At 42.8% G+C, this 17,974-nt stretch overlaps 1 protein-coding gene and 3 long non-coding RNA genes across 5 annotated transcripts; 3 read left to right on the forward strand and 1 right to left on the reverse strand.

Annotated features, from left to right (window-relative positions):
• Nucleotides 1-711: 711 nt before the first annotated feature.
• LOC133902935 (uncharacterized) lies at nt 712-3,474 on the forward strand. Of its 2 annotated transcripts, XR_009907169.1 has the most exons (3): nt 712-1,397; nt 1,894-2,009; nt 3,114-3,474. It is a non-coding gene; the product is annotated as an uncharacterized LOC133902935 (long non-coding RNA). The 2 variants fall into 2 exon arrangements; XR_009907168.1 differs by lacking the exon at nt 712-1,397 and having other exon boundaries at nt 1,410-2,009.
• A 2,203-nt stretch (nt 3,475-5,677) lies between these two features.
• On the reverse strand, nt 5,678-7,319 carry LOC133903168 (GDSL esterase/lipase At1g28600-like). The gene is made up of 5 exons (XM_062344505.1): nt 7,154-7,319; nt 6,843-7,055; nt 6,560-6,708; nt 6,188-6,467; nt 5,678-6,101 (listed from the first exon to the last, which is right to left on the reverse strand). The coding sequence occupies exons 1-5, from the start codon at nt 7,317-7,319 to the stop codon at nt 5,830-5,832; spliced, it is 1,080 nt and encodes a 359-aa protein (XP_062200489.1). The 3' UTR covers nt 5,678-5,829.
• Nucleotides 7,320-8,523: 1,204 nt separating this feature from the next.
• LOC133903797 (uncharacterized) lies at nt 8,524-9,403 on the forward strand. The gene is made up of 2 exons (XR_009907352.1): nt 8,524-8,572; nt 9,130-9,403. It is a non-coding gene; the product is annotated as an uncharacterized LOC133903797 (long non-coding RNA).
• A 5,881-nt stretch (nt 9,404-15,284) lies between these two features.
• LOC133903798 (uncharacterized) lies at nt 15,285-16,164 on the forward strand. The gene is made up of 2 exons (XR_009907353.1): nt 15,285-15,333; nt 15,891-16,164. It is a non-coding gene; the product is annotated as an uncharacterized LOC133903798 (long non-coding RNA).
• The last annotated feature ends 1,810 nt before the right edge of the window (nt 16,165-17,974 follow it).

Raw genomic sequence — 17,974 nt, forward strand, 5'->3', positions numbered from 1 at the left:
GTTTAATTTGTAATGGTCTTGCTATTGAACGTTCGAAATTTAGACCATTCCATATGTTTTAAAACTACATGATTGGTCATGTGCGTCGAGTATCATTATATTGTCGTCAGAAGTATGATATTATAAGTTTACAGTGCATACTAGCACACATTACGATTTCCTCCTGTCAAATTCACATCATATAGAAGTTAGTATCATACTTGATTTTGAGGTAATATCTTGCATCATGTCGAAATGAGGTCTGGTAATTTACGCTATTAGTATAGCTAGCGACGTAGCAGTTAATATTAGTCCATCAGTCCACATCTTTTGAAAAGGTAAAGTAACAAGGTGCTTTTCATCCACAATTGGATTCCAGGAACAACAACAAGAATCCAAAAAGGCTTGAAAAAAATTAGTTTCTGTCACTCACATCCAAGTTCCGATATTTCTTTTTTCCTTTTTCTATCCCTTTTAGGATTTCACATTTCTCCATGTGTAGGTTGAAAATATCATTGTTTATGTTATTTTTCATGTTATCATTTAGTTTCATTGATTTTAGTCAATAATACATCTTGTTCAGTTTTCACATCACATGTTGTTATAATCTTTTAATTGTTAAATTTTAACTTATTTAATTTAGACTAACATGTCAGTAGAAAAATACATAAATATCCCTACTACTTTAAAAATATGATATACCTTTCCGTCGTCTCCATGTTGATAGGTGGAACGCTGCCCTCCACACCCGCATTGTGCCTCGGGCAGCACACGCGCCGCGAATCGCACTGCCGCATGCCCCCTCCCCCACCCCAACCTCCACAACGCCCACACCGTGCCTCGGGCCTCCCCCGCGCCGCCCCGCCACCCCCTACGCCCGCACTATTCCTCGGTCGGATCCTGTATGTTGTCCTGGATCCCAGCCCCACGCCATCCTTCTACCACCGTGGTCGCCGAGCCATCTGTGAGAGCAGACCCCGCGCAGGGTGTCTTCACCGATGGTGTCTCCCTTACCGTCGTCCTTGCCGAAGAAGCCCGCGAGCCCACCCACGGCGCCGGTGGTCTTCACCTCGCCGCCGCCCGCTTGCCCGTGAAGGCTACGCCGCGGCTGTTGCAGGTGCGTCCGCGTGGGGCCCGGATCCCGTTCATCGTCCGGATCTCGTCCATTGTCCAGGATCCTGCCTCCGCGCTGTCCTCCTGCCACCACGGTCACCGAGCCATCTATGAGAGCAGACCAGCGCAGGGCACCTTCACTGGTGGCGTCTCCGTCGCCGTCATCCTCGCCTAAGAAGCCTGCGAGCCCACCCACGGCGCCGTGACCGTTGCAGATGCGGGTGTCGCAGTAAGAGAAGGCGTCCGCGTGGGGTGAAGACCACCGGATCGGTGTTCAGGTTGTTCTGGAGCGCGCGTGCAGGAAGGTGAGTGAGCTAAAAAATTTGGAGCTATTAATAACTGTCACATTGTTCTTCCTGAGATCTCTGTCCAATTTTCTATCTTGTCATTGTTCAGCTAATATTACTGTATTAGGGAGTTTCCTTACCTACTTTAATCCTCACATCAACTGGCCAAACGAAAATAAAATTGATAGTGTTGTCTATTTCGTCTTTCTGATTACTACTAATTTCAACAGGATAATAGTTATTTGCAGCCATTTTCCAGTTTAGGAAGGTATTCAAATCATGAGGAATTGTATACATTTTCTTCCTTTGTTGCTTCAGTGCTCATGCTATAGTTTATAATAAAAAGATTGGGTCCAACTCCCCTGCAGGCTTTTCATACAATGTAGCTTTTCTTTGCAACCATATTCAACTCAGGAATGGACGCAAATAATGAAAATCCTTCATTTTGTCCTTGCTATACTACTTCCTTGCCGATATCATGCAACCAAAAACAGAAGAGAATTTTTGTGTGCAGGAGACCTACTGTGATTTGTTTGTGAGGTACAAATAGGAACTTACATGACCAATCCACGAAGCCGGCGAAATAATCAGAAGCATGAAGGCTTGACTCCAGCATGTGGCAATGAACAGGTAGTCTATTTTGAATAAGCCAAAAGAATCCGATGTAGAAGTAGGAAAGAACAAACGGCAGTGTATGTATTTCTTTTACTGATATGCATCTCACAAAGCTACAACAAAGACTAAAAAGGATTTAGCCTATCTACCCTTTGAATTGCATACCATTAACCGCACCATGATATATTAATATGCCTTGCCTGATGAAAAATGGTTTCACATCCTCTTGAAACCATGATAAATTATATGCCATGGCCTCATGGGTGTTTAAGCTGTTATGTTACAACCTGGATAGTTTTTTATGTCTAAATGCAATTAATTCTGAAAGTTTAGATTCTTAGCTTGAAAGTAAAGTTTATCCTCTCTTGAATTTCATCTGTTGTCCCATATTGAGATCTCCTTTATCGTCTTCCCCTTCTGGGTGGTTTATTTGATTCGATAGTCGTAAAAAGTCGAACACGCATATCATCAGTCCTGAATGTTTGATCAAATTAGAGAAATCACGTCGTAGATATTGACGGCAAGCATCAGTCATGTTTGTGATTGATGTTATCCCGTGGCAAGTTTGTTTTAACAAATTGTAAGATTCTTAGCTTGAAAGTAAAATTTATCCTCTCTTGAATTTCTTCTGTTGTCCCATATTGATATCTCCTTTACCGTCTTCCCCTTCTAGATGGTTTATTTGATTCGATAGTCGTAAAAAGTCAAACATGCATATCATCAGTCCTGAATGTTTGATCAAATTAGAGAAATCACATCGTAGATATTGACGGCAAGCATCAGTCATGTTTGTGATTGATGTTATCTTGTGGCAAGTTTGTTTTAACAAATTGTAAGGTTTTTACACAGTTCTATCCAAGATACTAGGTAGTGTTTTTACACATATTTTATCGATGGTACTTGATAGTGTTATTGCCACATTGGTTAAATTTTTCAGCTAATAAACTTTGTGTGGAGTCACAAGATATGCTTAAATTTTGGCGGAGCTTTGATCTCACATGATTTCATGGCATGTTACCAGCTATCCAAAAGCTTCATCTTTTGCAAAATTTTCTTATCGCTAATCTTGCAAATTAGTTGGATGGATTGAAACATGTATTCTTTTGTTGTTACCTGCAGGTGAGGGTCTGGTGATTAAAAAGTCGGAAGAGATGTATTAGTTTTGTCGTGTCAGGTTTGCTTGTGACTTTCAGTTGACTGAATTAACAGCTTTTTAGATTGTACATCGGATTTCTTTCATATGGCCAGACAGCTTATATTTTGCTTGGCAGTACGAAGGCTCGCATGCAGCAGATCCTATTTTCTGCAAGAATTGGTCCTTCCGACTTTGCTGTGGAGTACTAAGCTTCAAATGTTGGACAAGTTTGCTAAATGATGAGCTACAGGAGACCTTAGCTTGAGTTCAGGAAGACTTCCAAGAAGTTCTATATAATAGCGGTATACTTGGCTTAACTAAAATTCAGTTGTTGTTCCATATAAATTATTATTCGCTCTTTTAGGATTGTTTTTATTTTAGGTGCAAATCATTAGATCAGTTACAATCTTGATTTTATAATGTATTTTATAATGATATATTATGTTGATCTATGAAAATATGAATGTATTTTTTTTTTGCTGAAGCATGCACCCATCGTGATGGAGTTGAGTTTGTTGTTGATAATGCACCCATCATGATAGAGTCGAGTTTGCTGCTGATTAATTGTGTCGTGTTATTTTGTATTAGCTTTATCCAATTAATTATATTATCTCATGAACACTTTTAGCTCTATTTCAACGTACGGTTATTATCATCGCACCATGACATAGCACTAAAAGTACTTGGCAGATGTAATAAAAACGTACAGTCGAAAATGACATACTTTGCTTGAGTGGACGTGTGTTATTTGTGCCTTACATAACATGAATATTGTGTGGTGCAAGATAGCATTCTGTTATAGCTCGTCGTATGATACTCGATCAACTATAGTACGTATGAAAATTTTTGACTCTCGTTGCAACATACGGACAATTAACTAGTTGAATAAAAAAACTAATATACAAGTGTTTGAACCCCATTTGTTCTTCCCTCCATCGGGCGAAACCCTAACTACACCAAACTTTTAGAATCCCAAGTTGAAGGTCCATGTGCATGTGAGTTTAAAGTTGTTTTTTCGAGTTCAAAGGTGATTTTGTTTCGTATGAAGTTTCAATTTGATTGATTTAAAACTTGTAAATTGAATATATCGAGTTAAAATTTGAATTTATTTGTAAAAATATCTAGTCCAACAAATTCAAAGTTTGAGGGGTATCAATTTCAGATTGAAGTCATGAGCATTGCTTATGCGGGAACAATCTTTTCTTTGGACAAAGCACGCTAATGAAGAATAGGGAACACACATGGGCCGGGAAGTGGAAAGGGGAACACACATGTGTGAGAAGGGGAATGATGCATGAGTGGGGTAGGGAGAAGGGGAACATGCATGGGAGGGAAACACGGGAAGGGAATGTGTGTGTGGACAATTGTGCGTTACTCCACTTATTTATATACACATGTGGAATGTTCCTTCCAACATCGAATCCCTAATTGGAACAGAATGTTCTCTCATTGGGAACTAAAATATTTTTATTGGGTTTAACTTAATGCAAAATTTCTATGAAATGCATGCGTTTCATTCATGCCATGACTGATATAAACAACAATTGACCTGTAGGATGTGTACATAGTACACATAATGTCCTTTTCTAAAAGAAAAGTACGCATAATGTAGAACAACAGCATCTGCCACAATCACTTCTATACATGTCCCCTAGGATATAGAACTCCATTCATCTAATAAAGTTTTATTTTCACGTCCTGGTTGTCCACAAAACATGATGTGAACTTTCTTACAAGATCGACACGATTTAAAAACCTCGACGATGCCTAAAAATATCTCTAAGCGATTGAGCCACCGCACGGAGGCTGTTTGCATAAAATTTCGAGCTGCCTAACATCTTTTCCAGCCACTAAGGCTAAGTTGCATGCATGCATGCATGCATAAAAGCAACTTGTTATGCTAATCGTTTGTGGCACATCCATCTTTCTATTTCGAAACAAATTAAATAGTGCTGCTTTCTTTTTTAGGGGAAAAATAATGGTACTTTTGATCCGTAGTTAATCGGCAGGAGTGATTTTAGCTTTATGTAAGTTCCTCTCAAATGATCAACATAGTTGGTAGCCGGCTGTTGTGTCTGACATAATACTAGTCACAAGAAGTACATGTCACAAATGAATTAGGTGAAAGCTTGCTCCTATTCTGCATCCATTTAATTCACTGTGAAAGCTCCGATTTTATATACTTTAATATGCAAATATTGTCGCACTTGACATTTAGCGATTGAACTTGTTCAACTTCATCACCATTTTTCTCTGAGAAAAACCTTTATCGTCATTAATTTGAAAAGTACATCACGCGGAACAAAGAAATTGCCTCTCTAACGGCAGACAATTTTTGGAAATTCTGGTGGTAGCATCTTCACGTGTGTGGTAGTCACAACGAAATTATTGAACCAAGTCCTTTGTAAAAGCTATTTTTGTTTGGTTTTGCTTAGGGAAATTTCAAAGATAAAGTAATTGGAAGTCATTCTGGGTTTGGGTTCCCCACACATTTCATTTTCCAGCAAACAACCACATAAACATGTATACAAAATGTAAAACAGCTTCCTACCATATATCAATTATGCATGTCGTTAAAAATAAATAAAATGTGGCCTCTTTTTTTCTTTGACAACGCCAATAAGCCTGCAGGAGTCATATGTCTGCATCCATCTGCAGCCACCTTGAGCACCACCAGCGTACCATCCTACGTGGCCTAGACTACTCGGCGCACCCGATCCTACGGCGGCCAGCCTCCGTCGTGGCCCAGGGCATGGACAGAGTCGGCGGCGCGTCGGCGCCGTGAGATCCATCGAGCACGGCGCACGCGATGCGCCTGTTGGCGGCCTCCGTGAAGTGCACCCCGTCCCAGGAGACGTACTCCGACGGATCGGCGCACGCCGCCGTCCCCGCCGCGCCGCAGAACGCCGCCGCGTCGAAGTTGTACGCGCCGCGGCCGCCGCAGCACGCGGCCAGCGGCCTGTCGCTGAAACCTGAGGTGGAGAGACCATGCAAAGAAAAGTCAATGCGCCTCACGTATCGTCACAGCTAGACGTGATCAGTGTGCGTGGCTGCGCACCGTATTTGAGGGGCGACACGATGAGGTCGGTGACGGCGCGGTAGAGGTCGGCGTAGACGATGGCCGTGCCGGGGTGCGTGCGCCGGAGGCTGATGAGCATGCGGTTCACGGCATGGTTGTGCAGCTCGGCGAGGCCGTTGAGCCGCGTGAGGCAGCCGGACTCCGGATCGTAGCCACCGGCGTCGATGACGCCCTGGTAGAGCGCGAGCAGCTGCGGCTCGCAGCCGAGCGGTATCATCCCCTGGACCACCACCGTGCCTACGCCGGCAGCGATCGCTCTCTGTGAAAAACGTATGGAAACGTGTGACTGATGACAATCACGTGCACACATCGGAAGACGGACGTTGAGCAGAGTAGGCGGGGCTAGCTTACGGTCACGACCGAACGGATGGCGCCGACGATGTGCGGCACGAAGGTCTTCACCTCGCCGACGGTGCGGTTGCCGACGAGGGCGATGAGGTAGTCATTCACTCCGATCTCTCCGACGAGGAAGAGGGAGGTCGCCGTGACCTTCCTCTGCTCTGCGAACGTGAGATGGTAACTAACGAAGTCACGTGTTGCGCATTTCAGAAGTCCATAAAAAAATATTTCTACCATAATAATAGCACACTGATTTCTCAGAAAAGTTCTAGGAACTATTGTAGTATATATTTACCATGAACTGGGCCAAGAAGCTGCAAAACATTCTTGAACCAGCTGGTCTCGTTCCTAAGAGAAACCGGCACGAACGGCTTGAGCCCTCTGCTCTCGAAGAACTCCGGGTCAAGCGCCGTCGCCCCGCCCACCGCGAAGTTCACACCGCGCAAGAAACCCGCCGCCGTCTTCCCGGCGAGGTACGGCGTCGGTTGGGGTACGCCCAGCGCCTCAACTGCACCACAAGAACGGCACCGATTGAGCCATCTGCGCGCATACAGTACGTGTCGAATCGGAACGGTTGGCTTGCCGCGCGTGGTGGCTACTCCTCACCGAGGAAGTCGATGACGAGCCGTCCGTCGGACGCGCGGCCGGTGGGGCGGCCGAAGAAGGTCTCGCCGTACGGCGGCCGGCTTGCTGGCCCCGCCGCGACGTGCAGCGCTGTAATACCAAATTTTTGGAGGAAAAAAAAATAAAAATAAAAGGAATTTGACTGCATTTTTTGACTTTTTGATCCGAGGCTCGTATGGACGATCGGAGACCGCGGTTGCGTTCATCTCGTCGAGACGAACCCATTTTGCTATTCATATGTCCGTTCCGGGCACTTTGAGACCCGTAGCGAGCTCCATAAATTTAGACCGTTTGTTTTTTTTTTAAATAAAAAAAATAAAAAAAAGAAGAGATAAGTACTGAACCATCCACACTCTTCTCGTGCTGCCTCGCGTTTCTTTCTTTCTTTCTCTCTCTCTCCGTCGTGGTGCGTGTCGCCCGCGTGCCGCGGCGTGCTGCTGCCGCGCGCCTACGAGCCGCCGCCGACGTACGTGCTGCGCGCCGCTGTCGTGCGCCGTCGTCGCTGCCGCGAGCCGCCGTGTGCCTGCGAGCCGGGCCGCCGCCGTTGCTCTCTCTGTGTCGCTGCTAGCTGCTGCACAGAAGAAGCAAGCAAGAACCAGCAAAGAAGAAAGCCAGGGAAGAAGAGAGAAAAGAAAAAAGGAGAAGAGAAAAGAAAAGAAAAAGAGAAGAAGAAAGAAGAAAGAAAAGAGCCGGCCGGGAGAGAAGCCAGGAAGAAGGAAGAAAGGAAAAAAAAAAGAGAAAAGGAAAGAGAAAAGAAAAAAGGGGAAGAAAAAAAAAAGAAAAAAAAAGGAAAAGTTGGAAATTTCGGGATTTCGTCGGATTCGTCGTCAATCTTTCGAAGGCGATTTCTCGGTAATTTCTGGATATTTGTGATTTGATTAAATCAAATCAATCAATTCCTGTTGTATTATTTCATGTGATCAATAGTCTGTTTCGTTTCGATAATCATTATTGATTCGAAGATACGATATCCGAGTCGAAGTATTTATTTCGATCATCAGAGCGAAGTCTAATTAGTGAGATTTTAGTTCGACTCTGAATTGAAAATAGTGTATCATTTCATGTGATACAATTGTCTGTTCAGTTTTTCGGAATGTAGGCGTATACGTGACGTTTTCAGACGTAGAATTGACGCTTCATATTTTATGTGTTATAAATGTGTTTTAGTTCTAATAGTATGCCTGTACAGGTGGTACTATTTTCGGACGTTCTTGATCGAATTTTCTTCATCGTCGGTAAAGGCAAGTGAATGTATTGTATGACTATGCTTTAACCTAATATTGGGTTGCCTACATTCTTTAATTTCAGTGCATTCATCTAATCTGAATGACTGATTCTGAGCTGGATACTATGTTGTTTACGTTTCTAGAAGTTTACTCGATGATTGATTTATGAAGTGCAGTAGGCACGATATGCCATTCTGCAGTTGTTCATTAGTGTTGTATGCAATGTTTTTTTGGAAGTCTCAAGCATATTCCGGAAGTTATGTTGGTTATGCTTGAAGCACGTCATACATATACATCTCATGCATTGGAAGTTTGTCGTCGTCTTCTGGCCGCGACCGTACCGGTACAGTACCGTATGTCACCCGAGGAGGGGTACGGTGCACACCCTTACGTTACCCGAGGAGGGGTAAGGGTGAGGAGAGTATATCATGTGCATGGTTATGTCTTTTTTTGAAATTCAATGAATCATTCGCATCAAATCTTATTTCCTTTAGTTAGCTTGTATATAGATATATATGCGGCTCTGAAGGCTTATACCAACCGAATGTTAAAATTTTTAATGTTATCGTTGGACTTGCTTAGTCATAATTGTTTCTCCTAGTGTTGGCGGTCTGTTTCATTACTAGTTTCTATTTAGAATTGTTAGCACATTCAACTGTGGCTAAATAGCTTTTTGTTAAAGTACCTTTCACTTGCTGAGATTTTTGAATCTCACCCGTGCTTTCTTTACAGGTATGTTTAGATGTTGACGTGCATTTTGGGGATGGATCTTGGTAGCTGCACACACTACCTCATCACCATGTTGATAGCTCAACCGGTGTTATAAATGGTGGTTTTGGTGGTTTGTCATTTGCTTGGTTTATGTCGTGGTACGACGCTGGTAGCGTCGTGAAGGTTTCTATATATATATGCCGGTTATGTCATATACTGTCTGCCTGTGATCTCTTTTGGTCAGTTATACCGTCCTATAGAGGAAATGCCGTCAAAATTTTCTGTTTTCATATAATTAGGCTTAGTGGTAAAGTAGGGTGTTACAGCTTGGTATCAGAGCCTAGGCTTTAGGTCCTACGTAATTGAATGATGAACCTGACACACTTGCACAAATAGAATGGGTATGGGATGCATTGCATTGCATACGTCTTGCTTATCTTTGTTTGCTTATGTTCACTATCTCAAATAAGTATTATTGAAGTTACTTGTTTGATAATCCACATATTCTTTAGTGTTTTATCATTGATCTATATTGTTAAGTTGTTGGAGTCAGTTTCGTTGGAACGATGGAATTGTCAGGGCGTTAAAATGGTTACCTTGGTCATTAGAACCTGAGAAGCTTCAGAGGATCAATAGCATAACTATTGTATGGCACTGCAGATGGGTTAAGTGGAGGGCCCCCATGATGCCTTTTCTGCATTGTCAGGTGAGGTTGACCAAGAGTTAGGTTTGCGATCCAACTATCCACATACAGAGCGAATATTTTGGGTACGAGATGGACTGGCCCCTATGTCGTTGACCCTAACTATTCGTTCTCGAAATGTCGGAGAAATGGATCGATGTGTGCCTTACCATATAAGATAAGGTGATAATGTTTTCAACCTAACCATTAGAATGGTGTAGGATTTCTTTTCCCCATGGAGTCGGGGCAATCTTTTTGCCGATTGTGTGAAAATGTGTTGATAGTGAGATCCTAATAGGGTTCTGGGAGTTTTTCTAATCTTTTGCTAGACTTGTACCCTAGTTGTTGATGTTTTGAGGATTAGTTAACACCTCGTGTTTAAGTTGAAATGTTTACATACCTTATGTGTCAATTTCTTTAATATCTGAGAATAATCTTTTATGGTTGGAATATCTATGCATGTTTTGAAATGATTATTTGAAGTAGTTATTTTGTTAAGTTAGCCTTTGTGGAAGAGTCCACTGGCTATGGGAGTTGGAGTCATCGATTGCGTTGCAGCGACTGATTCACGTCATAGTGACGCTAGTGGAGTGACGCCTAGGGCGTTGGTGTTGTTTAGAGGTTGTCGGAAAAATTGTGGCCTATAACATCATTATGAGGTGCTATGTTGGCGTGTCGTTATGGGAGTTGGTAGTTGAGTCTAATAAATTCTACTCGCCGAGTAGATTCCGAAGATAAGGATTATTTGAATCTTTCCTGGCTAAGTAACCGGAGGTATCACTAGAGCCTGTTGTAGCAATTCTTCGAGTGGTTCTTCGTACGTGGTTTGCTTTGAGACTTTCTTTCTTAGATTTCATGAATTGAGTGGATCTGAAGAAGTGGCTAGATCCTGGCTTAAGATTTTCCCGCATTGGAGCAGGTTTGTGTTTGTTGCTCCAGTTTATTCTCTAAGCTGAAGTTTTAGCCAGGAAGTGTCTGGGTAGGTTTGCATACTGGAAGTTTGTTCCTATTGGGAGTAAATATCTGCTGTTACATAAAGCGATACTCTACGTACTTGGTCGCTAAGATGTCAATACGTGTTTTGAGAATAGCTTAAAATCGGTTTTATCTAAACTCTGGTTTGAGGGAAGAGCATTGTAAATAGTAGAGTTTATTCCAGAATTTAAGTGCTGAGATTAAAGTTATGTTTGGGAGCTAAGGGTTGCTCTCCTGTTTAAAGGAGTGTTGTGAAAGAGGATGAACCATTGGGGTCTATCTTTGTAGTTTTGTTGCTGTTTAGGAGAGGGTATGCCTTCTAAGGACCCGGAGAGAAGCATTGTATACTAACGCTCAACCCGTTGACGGTAAACTGGTGTTGCAAATGGTGTTTTCTAAACTAAATTGGAGTTGGATTAACAAGGTTGAGTTTGTAGAAGTCATATTTTCAACTCTCTTCATGAGCATTCCGCAGTGATTATCTTGTCGGCTAGATTAACTGATGTCTTTTCAACTTTCGAGGAGGATGTGTCTTTGCATGCAATTCTACTTTGAAGAAGTTGTGGTGTGGTTACCGATAGTATGACTGGTCTGGGAATGTGAGCAAGATGTGAAGTTCTTTAGTATGCCAGTTTGGCATGTTTCTGAACGTACCGGTCAACACAGTTTATCTATTGGTCCAACTGTCTTTGGATGGAAGTGTTATGGTATTCAAGTTGGAAGGTGCAAGTCTAAACTAGTACCATAAAGGATGAGTCGTTAGATGTTTAGAAGGATTGAATTAGGCAAGTGGTTGTAATCTTCTGATCACCCCTTCTAGACATGGTGACACATCGAGATGAGAATGACCAACTGAAGGTTTATATCTTAACGTGTGACTGTCTCTTGTGTAGATCTACTCGCACTTATATTTTTGGAGTTAGTGATGTTGGTAGAAAAGGTGAAGTATTGATGTTTCTTTAATCCTGAACCATAAAGGTTTTAAATTAATCCTCTCTGGGAAAGAGTTGAAGTTGAAGCGAAGAAGGTTTATATTCTTATTGGGGGGTTTCGACCCGAGTTTATGGAGCTAGCCAAATAATATTTTTTTGGTGTGATTGCATCCACCAAAAAGGATGTTTCTGGGCAATTAATGCCTTGGTTTTAGAACTAGTCGAAGAGAGTGTCTCATAATTGGCTGGTATAGTATTAGCAGAAATGTTGTGTGTTCTTGGATTCGTTTTCCCTTCTAAGAGTGAGAAGGCAACGGAATGGTAAAGACCGTCCAATGTAACCGAGGTTCAGAGTTTTCTTGGATTCGCTGGCCATTACTGACATTCTATACAAGGTTCTTCTTTTATTGCAAAGCCTATGATTAGACTTACCAAGAAGTGTGTTCCATTTGTATGGACTGATGAATGTGAGGTCAGTTTCCAAACATTAAAGAATAAGTTGGTGAACGCTCCTATTTTGGCTTTGCCCGAGAGTGGTAAGCGTTTCATAGTTTACACTGATGTTTCTCGAATTGGACTTGGCTGTGTCCTTATGCAAGAAGGTCGGGTAATTGCATATGCTTCTAGACAATTGAAAACTCATGAACAGAATTATCCCACTCATGATTTAGAATTGGCTGTAGTGGTTTTTGCCTTGAAGAGTTGGAGGCATTACCTGTATGGTGAGTCATGTGATATTTTCACTGATCATAAGAGTCTCAAGTACATTTTCACTCAAAGAGATCTGAATTTGAGACAACGAAGATGGTTAGAATTAATCGAAGACTATGATCTGACGATTCAGTATCATCCCAGAAAGGCAAATGTGGTAGCTGACGCCCTTAGTAGAACAGGTGTACCTAAAGCAATAATGTCTTTATATTCAGACTTGGATCGGATGGGGATATCTTTTTATTTTGCTGGCACTGTGCAGATAGAAACTCAAATGATCATCCAATCCGCTATACTTGAACGTGTACGTGAAGCTCAACAGCATGATCGTCTTCTTCTAGAAGTTCGAAAGAGAATTTCGGCAGGAAAAATCAAAAGAGTTTAGTGTGGATGAGCATGGTGCAATACGTTTTAGAGGACGTCTCTGTGTACCACAGAAGGTAGATGTGAAAATGGATATATTGAGAGAAGCTCACCGGACTCCTTATACCATTCATCCAGTGAAACCAAAATGTATCGAGATCTAAAACTAAATTTTTGGTGGAAAAGGATGAAAGTGGATATTGCTAAGTACGTTGCAGCTTGTGGTGTCTGCCAACAAGTAAAGACTAAGCATAAAAGACCTGCAGGATTAATGCAATCCTTAGAAAATCCCAGAATGGAAATGGGAACATATCACTATAGACTTTGTTGTTGGGTTGCCTCGTTCACCTCGAGGCAGAGATGCTTTTTGGGTTATCGTGGAGAAATAGTGAGGTTGTATGGTGTGCTAAAATCGATCATTTCAGATCGGGATTCCAAATTTGTATCCCAATTTTAGCAGAGTTTGCTTATAATGATAGCTATCAAGCAAGTATTCGGATGGCTCCTTTTGAGGCCCTGTATGGCCGAAGGTGTGTTTCCCCTTTGTGTTGGGACTCTGTCGGAGAGAGATCACTACTTGGTCCAAATTTGGTCCAGCAAACCTCAGAGAAAGTATACCAAATACATCAGAACTTGTTGACTGCTCAAAGTCAACAGAAGAGCTATGCAGATATCTGGAGACAAGACCTAGAATTTACAGTTGGTGACTATGTTCTTCACAGAGTGTCGCCAACCAAAGGTGTTGTACGTTTTGGTATCTCTGGGAAGCTTAACCCGAGATACATTGGTCCTTTTCTAATCACAGACCGAGTAGGCAGTTTGGAATACCGTCTTGAGTTACCAGACTCAATGAGTGGAGTACATAATGTCTTTTATGTTTCTATGCTAAGAAAATATCTGAGAGACCCTGAGCATAAAATTGATGTGGAATCAATCATGATAGAGAAAGATCTGACCGTAAAGTACCACCCGATACGTATTCTGGGCTCCTCGGAGCGAGTTATGAGGAGGAGGACTATCCAGTTTGTGAGAGTCCTTTGGACAAATCAAACAGAACGAGAAGCAACTTGGGAACTTGAAGAATAAATGCGCAAGAAGTATCATGAGCTCTTTGAGACTGGTGAGTCATAAGTTTTGAAATATTTTTACTTCTGTTCCATAGTTGCTATGGAAGCAGCAGAATTCGGGGACGAATTCCTTTAAGGGGGGGAGAATGTAATACCAAATTTTTGGAGGAAAAAAAAATAAAAATAAAAGGAATTTGACTGCATTTTTTGACTTTTTGATCCGAGGCTCGTATGGACGATCGGAGACCGCGGTTGCGTTCATCTCGTCGAGACGAACCCATTTTGCTATTCATATGTCCGTTCCGGGCACTTTGAGACCCGTAGCGAGCTCCATAAATTTAGACCGTTTGTTTTTTTTTAAATAAAAAAAATAAAAAAAGAAGAGATAAGTACTGAACCATCCACACTCTTCTCGTGCTGCCTCGCGTTTCTTTCTTTCTTTCTCTCTCTCTCCGTCGTGGTGCGTGTCGCCCGCGTGCCGCGGCGTACTGCTGCCGCGCGCCTACGAGCCGCCGCCGCCGTACGTGCTGCGCGCCGCTGGCACTCGCCGCCGTGCGCTGCTGCTGCGTGCGCGCCGCTGTCGTGCGCCGTCGTCGCTGCCGCGAGCCGCCGTGTGCCTGCGAGCCGGGCCGCCGCCGTTGCTCTCTCTGTGTCGCTGCTAGCTGCTGCACAGAAGAAGCAAGCAAGAACCAGCAAAGAAGAAAGCCAGGGAAGAAGAGAGAAAAGAAAAAAGGAGAAGAGAAAAGAAAAGAAAAAGAGAAGAAGAAAGAAGAAAGAAAAGAGCCGGCCGGGAGAGAAGCCAGGAAGAAGGAAGAAAGGAAAAAAAAAAGAGAAAAGGAAAGAGAAAAGAAAAAAGGGGAAGAAAAAAAAAAGAAAAAAAAAGGAAAAGTTGGAAATTTCGGGATTTCGTCGGATTCGTCGTCAATCTTTCGAAGGCGATTTCTCGGTAATTTCTGGATATTTGTGATTTGATTAAATCAAATCAATCAATTCCTGTTGTATTATTTCATGTGATCAATAGTCTGTTTCGTTTCGATAATCATTATTGATTCGAAGATACGATATCCGAGTCGAAGTATTTATTTCGATCATCAGAGCGAAGTCTAATTAGTGAGATTTTAGTTCGACTCTGAATTGAAAATAGTGTATCATTTCATGTGATACAATTGTCTGTTCAGTTTTTCGGAATGTAGGCGTATACGTGACGTTTTCAGACGTAGAATTGACGCTTCATATTTTATGTGTTATAAATGTGTTTTAGTTCTAATAGTATGCCTGTACAGGTGGTACTATTTTCGGACGTTCTTGATCGAATTTTCTTCATCGTCGGTAAAGGCAAGTGAATGTATTGTATGACTATGCTTTAACCTAATATTGGGTTGCCTACATTCTTTAATTTCAGTGCATTCATCTAATCTGAATGACTGATTCTGAGCTGGATACTATGTTGTTTACGTTTCTAGAAGTTTACTCGATGATTGATTTATGAAGTGCAGTAGGCACGATATGCCATTCTGCAGTTGTTCATTAGTGTTGTATGCAATGTTTTTTTGGAAGTCTCAAGCATATTCCGGAAGTTATGTTGGTTATGCTTGAAGCACGTCATACATATACATCTCATGCATTGGAAGTTTGTCGTCGTCTTCTGGCCGCGACCGTACCGGTACAGTACCGTATGTCATCCGAGGAGGGGTACGGTGCACACCCTTACGTTACCCGAGGAGGGGTAAGGGTGAGGAGAGTATATCATGTGCATGGTTATGTCTTTTTTTGAAATTCAATGAATCATTCGCATCAAATCTTATTTCCTTTAGTTAGCTTGTATATAGATATATATGCGGCTCTGAAGGCTTATACCAACCGAATGTTAAAATTTTTAATGTTATCGTTGGACTTGCTTAGTCATAATTGTTTCTCCTAGTGTTGGCGGTCTGTTTCATTACTAGTTTCTATTTAGAATTGTTAGCACATTCAACTGTGGCTAAATAGCTTTTTGTTAAAGTACCTTTCACTTGCTGAGATTTTTGAATCTCACCCGTGCTTTCTTTACAGGTATGTTTAGATGTTGACGTGCATTTTGGGGATGGATCTTGGTAGCTGCACACACTACCTCATCACCATGTTGATAGCTCAACCGGTGTTATAAATGGTGGTTTTGGTGGTTTGTCATTTGCTTGGTTTATGTCGTGGTACGACGCTGGTAGCGTCGTGAAGGTTTCTATATATATATGCCGGTTATGTCATATACTGTCTGCCTGTGATCTCTTTTGGTCAGTTATACCGTCCTATAGAGGAAATGCCGTCAAAATTTTCTGTTTTCATATAATTAGGCTTAGTGGTAAAGTAGGGTGTTACAAGCGTGTTCCCCGTGTCGGTGAGCGAGTCGCCAAAGCTGAAGACGCGGGCGTATCGCGCCCGGCCGTGGCCACCACCGTCGCTGTCCCACGACACGGCGGCGGCTCTGAGAAGCGCAACGGCCACGAGGAGGCGTGACAATGGCGCCATTCGCCACGACTCACGACGCCCGTGAACTCGATCGGAGCCGTGTGGTCCGTTTGTGACAAGGACTTTTTATAGTGGCGCCGTGAGGGGCCAATCGAACGCATCGCATCCATCACCGTTGATCACGAGCGAGACGTGACGTGTTCGGATTCGTTGTTACGACCTAGAAGCAGCAGCGGTTGCTTTGAAATCGGCGGGAGCTTTTGGAGATGAACAAAGAATTCCTTGGTTGGATTGAAAACTGATGGAACTTTTGAAGTAGGAACGACGAACCTTTTCAAGTGAAGTTTCAGTAGACAGATCATAACCGATTTGGGTTTAAGAAGAATGGGATTGAAGATGAATGAACATCGGCCTTGATAAAAGATCATGGACAAACTCAATTTCTTTTTAGATCTTTTGTTTGCTCTCTAAAGCACACTTGAGTGTTTTTTAGGCATGCAACACCTGATTTTTGGCACGTCTGATCGGATGTTGCATGCCTAAGAGAAAAAAAGATCTAAAAAGAAATTGAATTTGTCCACGATCTTTTATCAAGGCCGATATTCATTCATCCTCAAACCCTTTCTTCTGAAACCCAAATCGGATATGATCTATCGACTGAAACTTCACTTGAAGAGGTTCATCGTACTAAGGATGCATCTGCATGTGCACACGCACGCACGTATGTATGCAAGAATGTGTACCATCGCCCTGCGTAGTCCGTTGCTTCAATTCGTCTCACCTCCTGACTTGTCGACTTGTCTCTCACCCACAAGCATCGTTGCTGCTAACCGTGCGTCGTCGTCTCGCACGCGCAAAGCCACTGGACCCTGGCCGCCAATCCTCTTCGTGCCGAAAGCCGAGACACAACAGGCCAGATTCAATCTGGCTCATTTAAGTATTCAGTAAGAGGAGCACATAGCTCTTCAGTTCCGAAAATAAAGTGTCATATCAAAATCGTGACATTGTACTTTAAATATGACCAGCAATATCTTTCTGAAATGACTTGTGCAATTCACTCTATAGATTATCCATATTCCATAGAGAGCACCAAGATAACATTGTTACAAAGACCGGCATTAAGAAAGTACAATGGATTGTGCGGGCTGATAGGCTAGTTTAAAAAAAAATCGATTCATCAAACTACTAACTATTGAGAGTACTGAGTATTTTTTTGCTAATGTAATTTGCATGCAGACAGAGTCACCACGAGTCCACACACTGTCACACCCGTGAAATTGGATCGAAAGAAAATAAAAAAAATTGAAAGTTCTCTCTCTACTTCCTTCTCTCTCCTCTCCGTCCATCGTCAGGATTTCTACCTCCGCAAATCTGGCGCACAGAGCATCATTACCCTACCCTCCCGACCGCCCTACTATTGTCCCGCCTCATGTGGATCTGCAGAACAATGACGGCACGGCCCCTTTCCACGAATTCAGCACGCATCATCACCGCAATCGCCTCACATCGTTGCATCGTGCAAACATGTGTGGTGCCATACCACTGCCCTGCATCACAGCGAATCCCGCATCCCGCTTTAGCCGTGACCCTCCACCGCCTCACGCCCTCGCGCTATCTTGACGTAGAACTCCGCGCGGCGCGCCCATGTTGTCGCCTCCCTAGTCGCCTATAAGCTTGACCTCCACCCTCAG

This window comes from Phragmites australis, chromosome 21 (assembly GCF_958298935.1).
Source record: "Phragmites australis chromosome 21, lpPhrAust1.1, whole genome shotgun sequence".
Taxonomy (NCBI): domain Eukaryota; kingdom Viridiplantae; phylum Streptophyta; class Magnoliopsida; order Poales; family Poaceae; genus Phragmites; species Phragmites australis.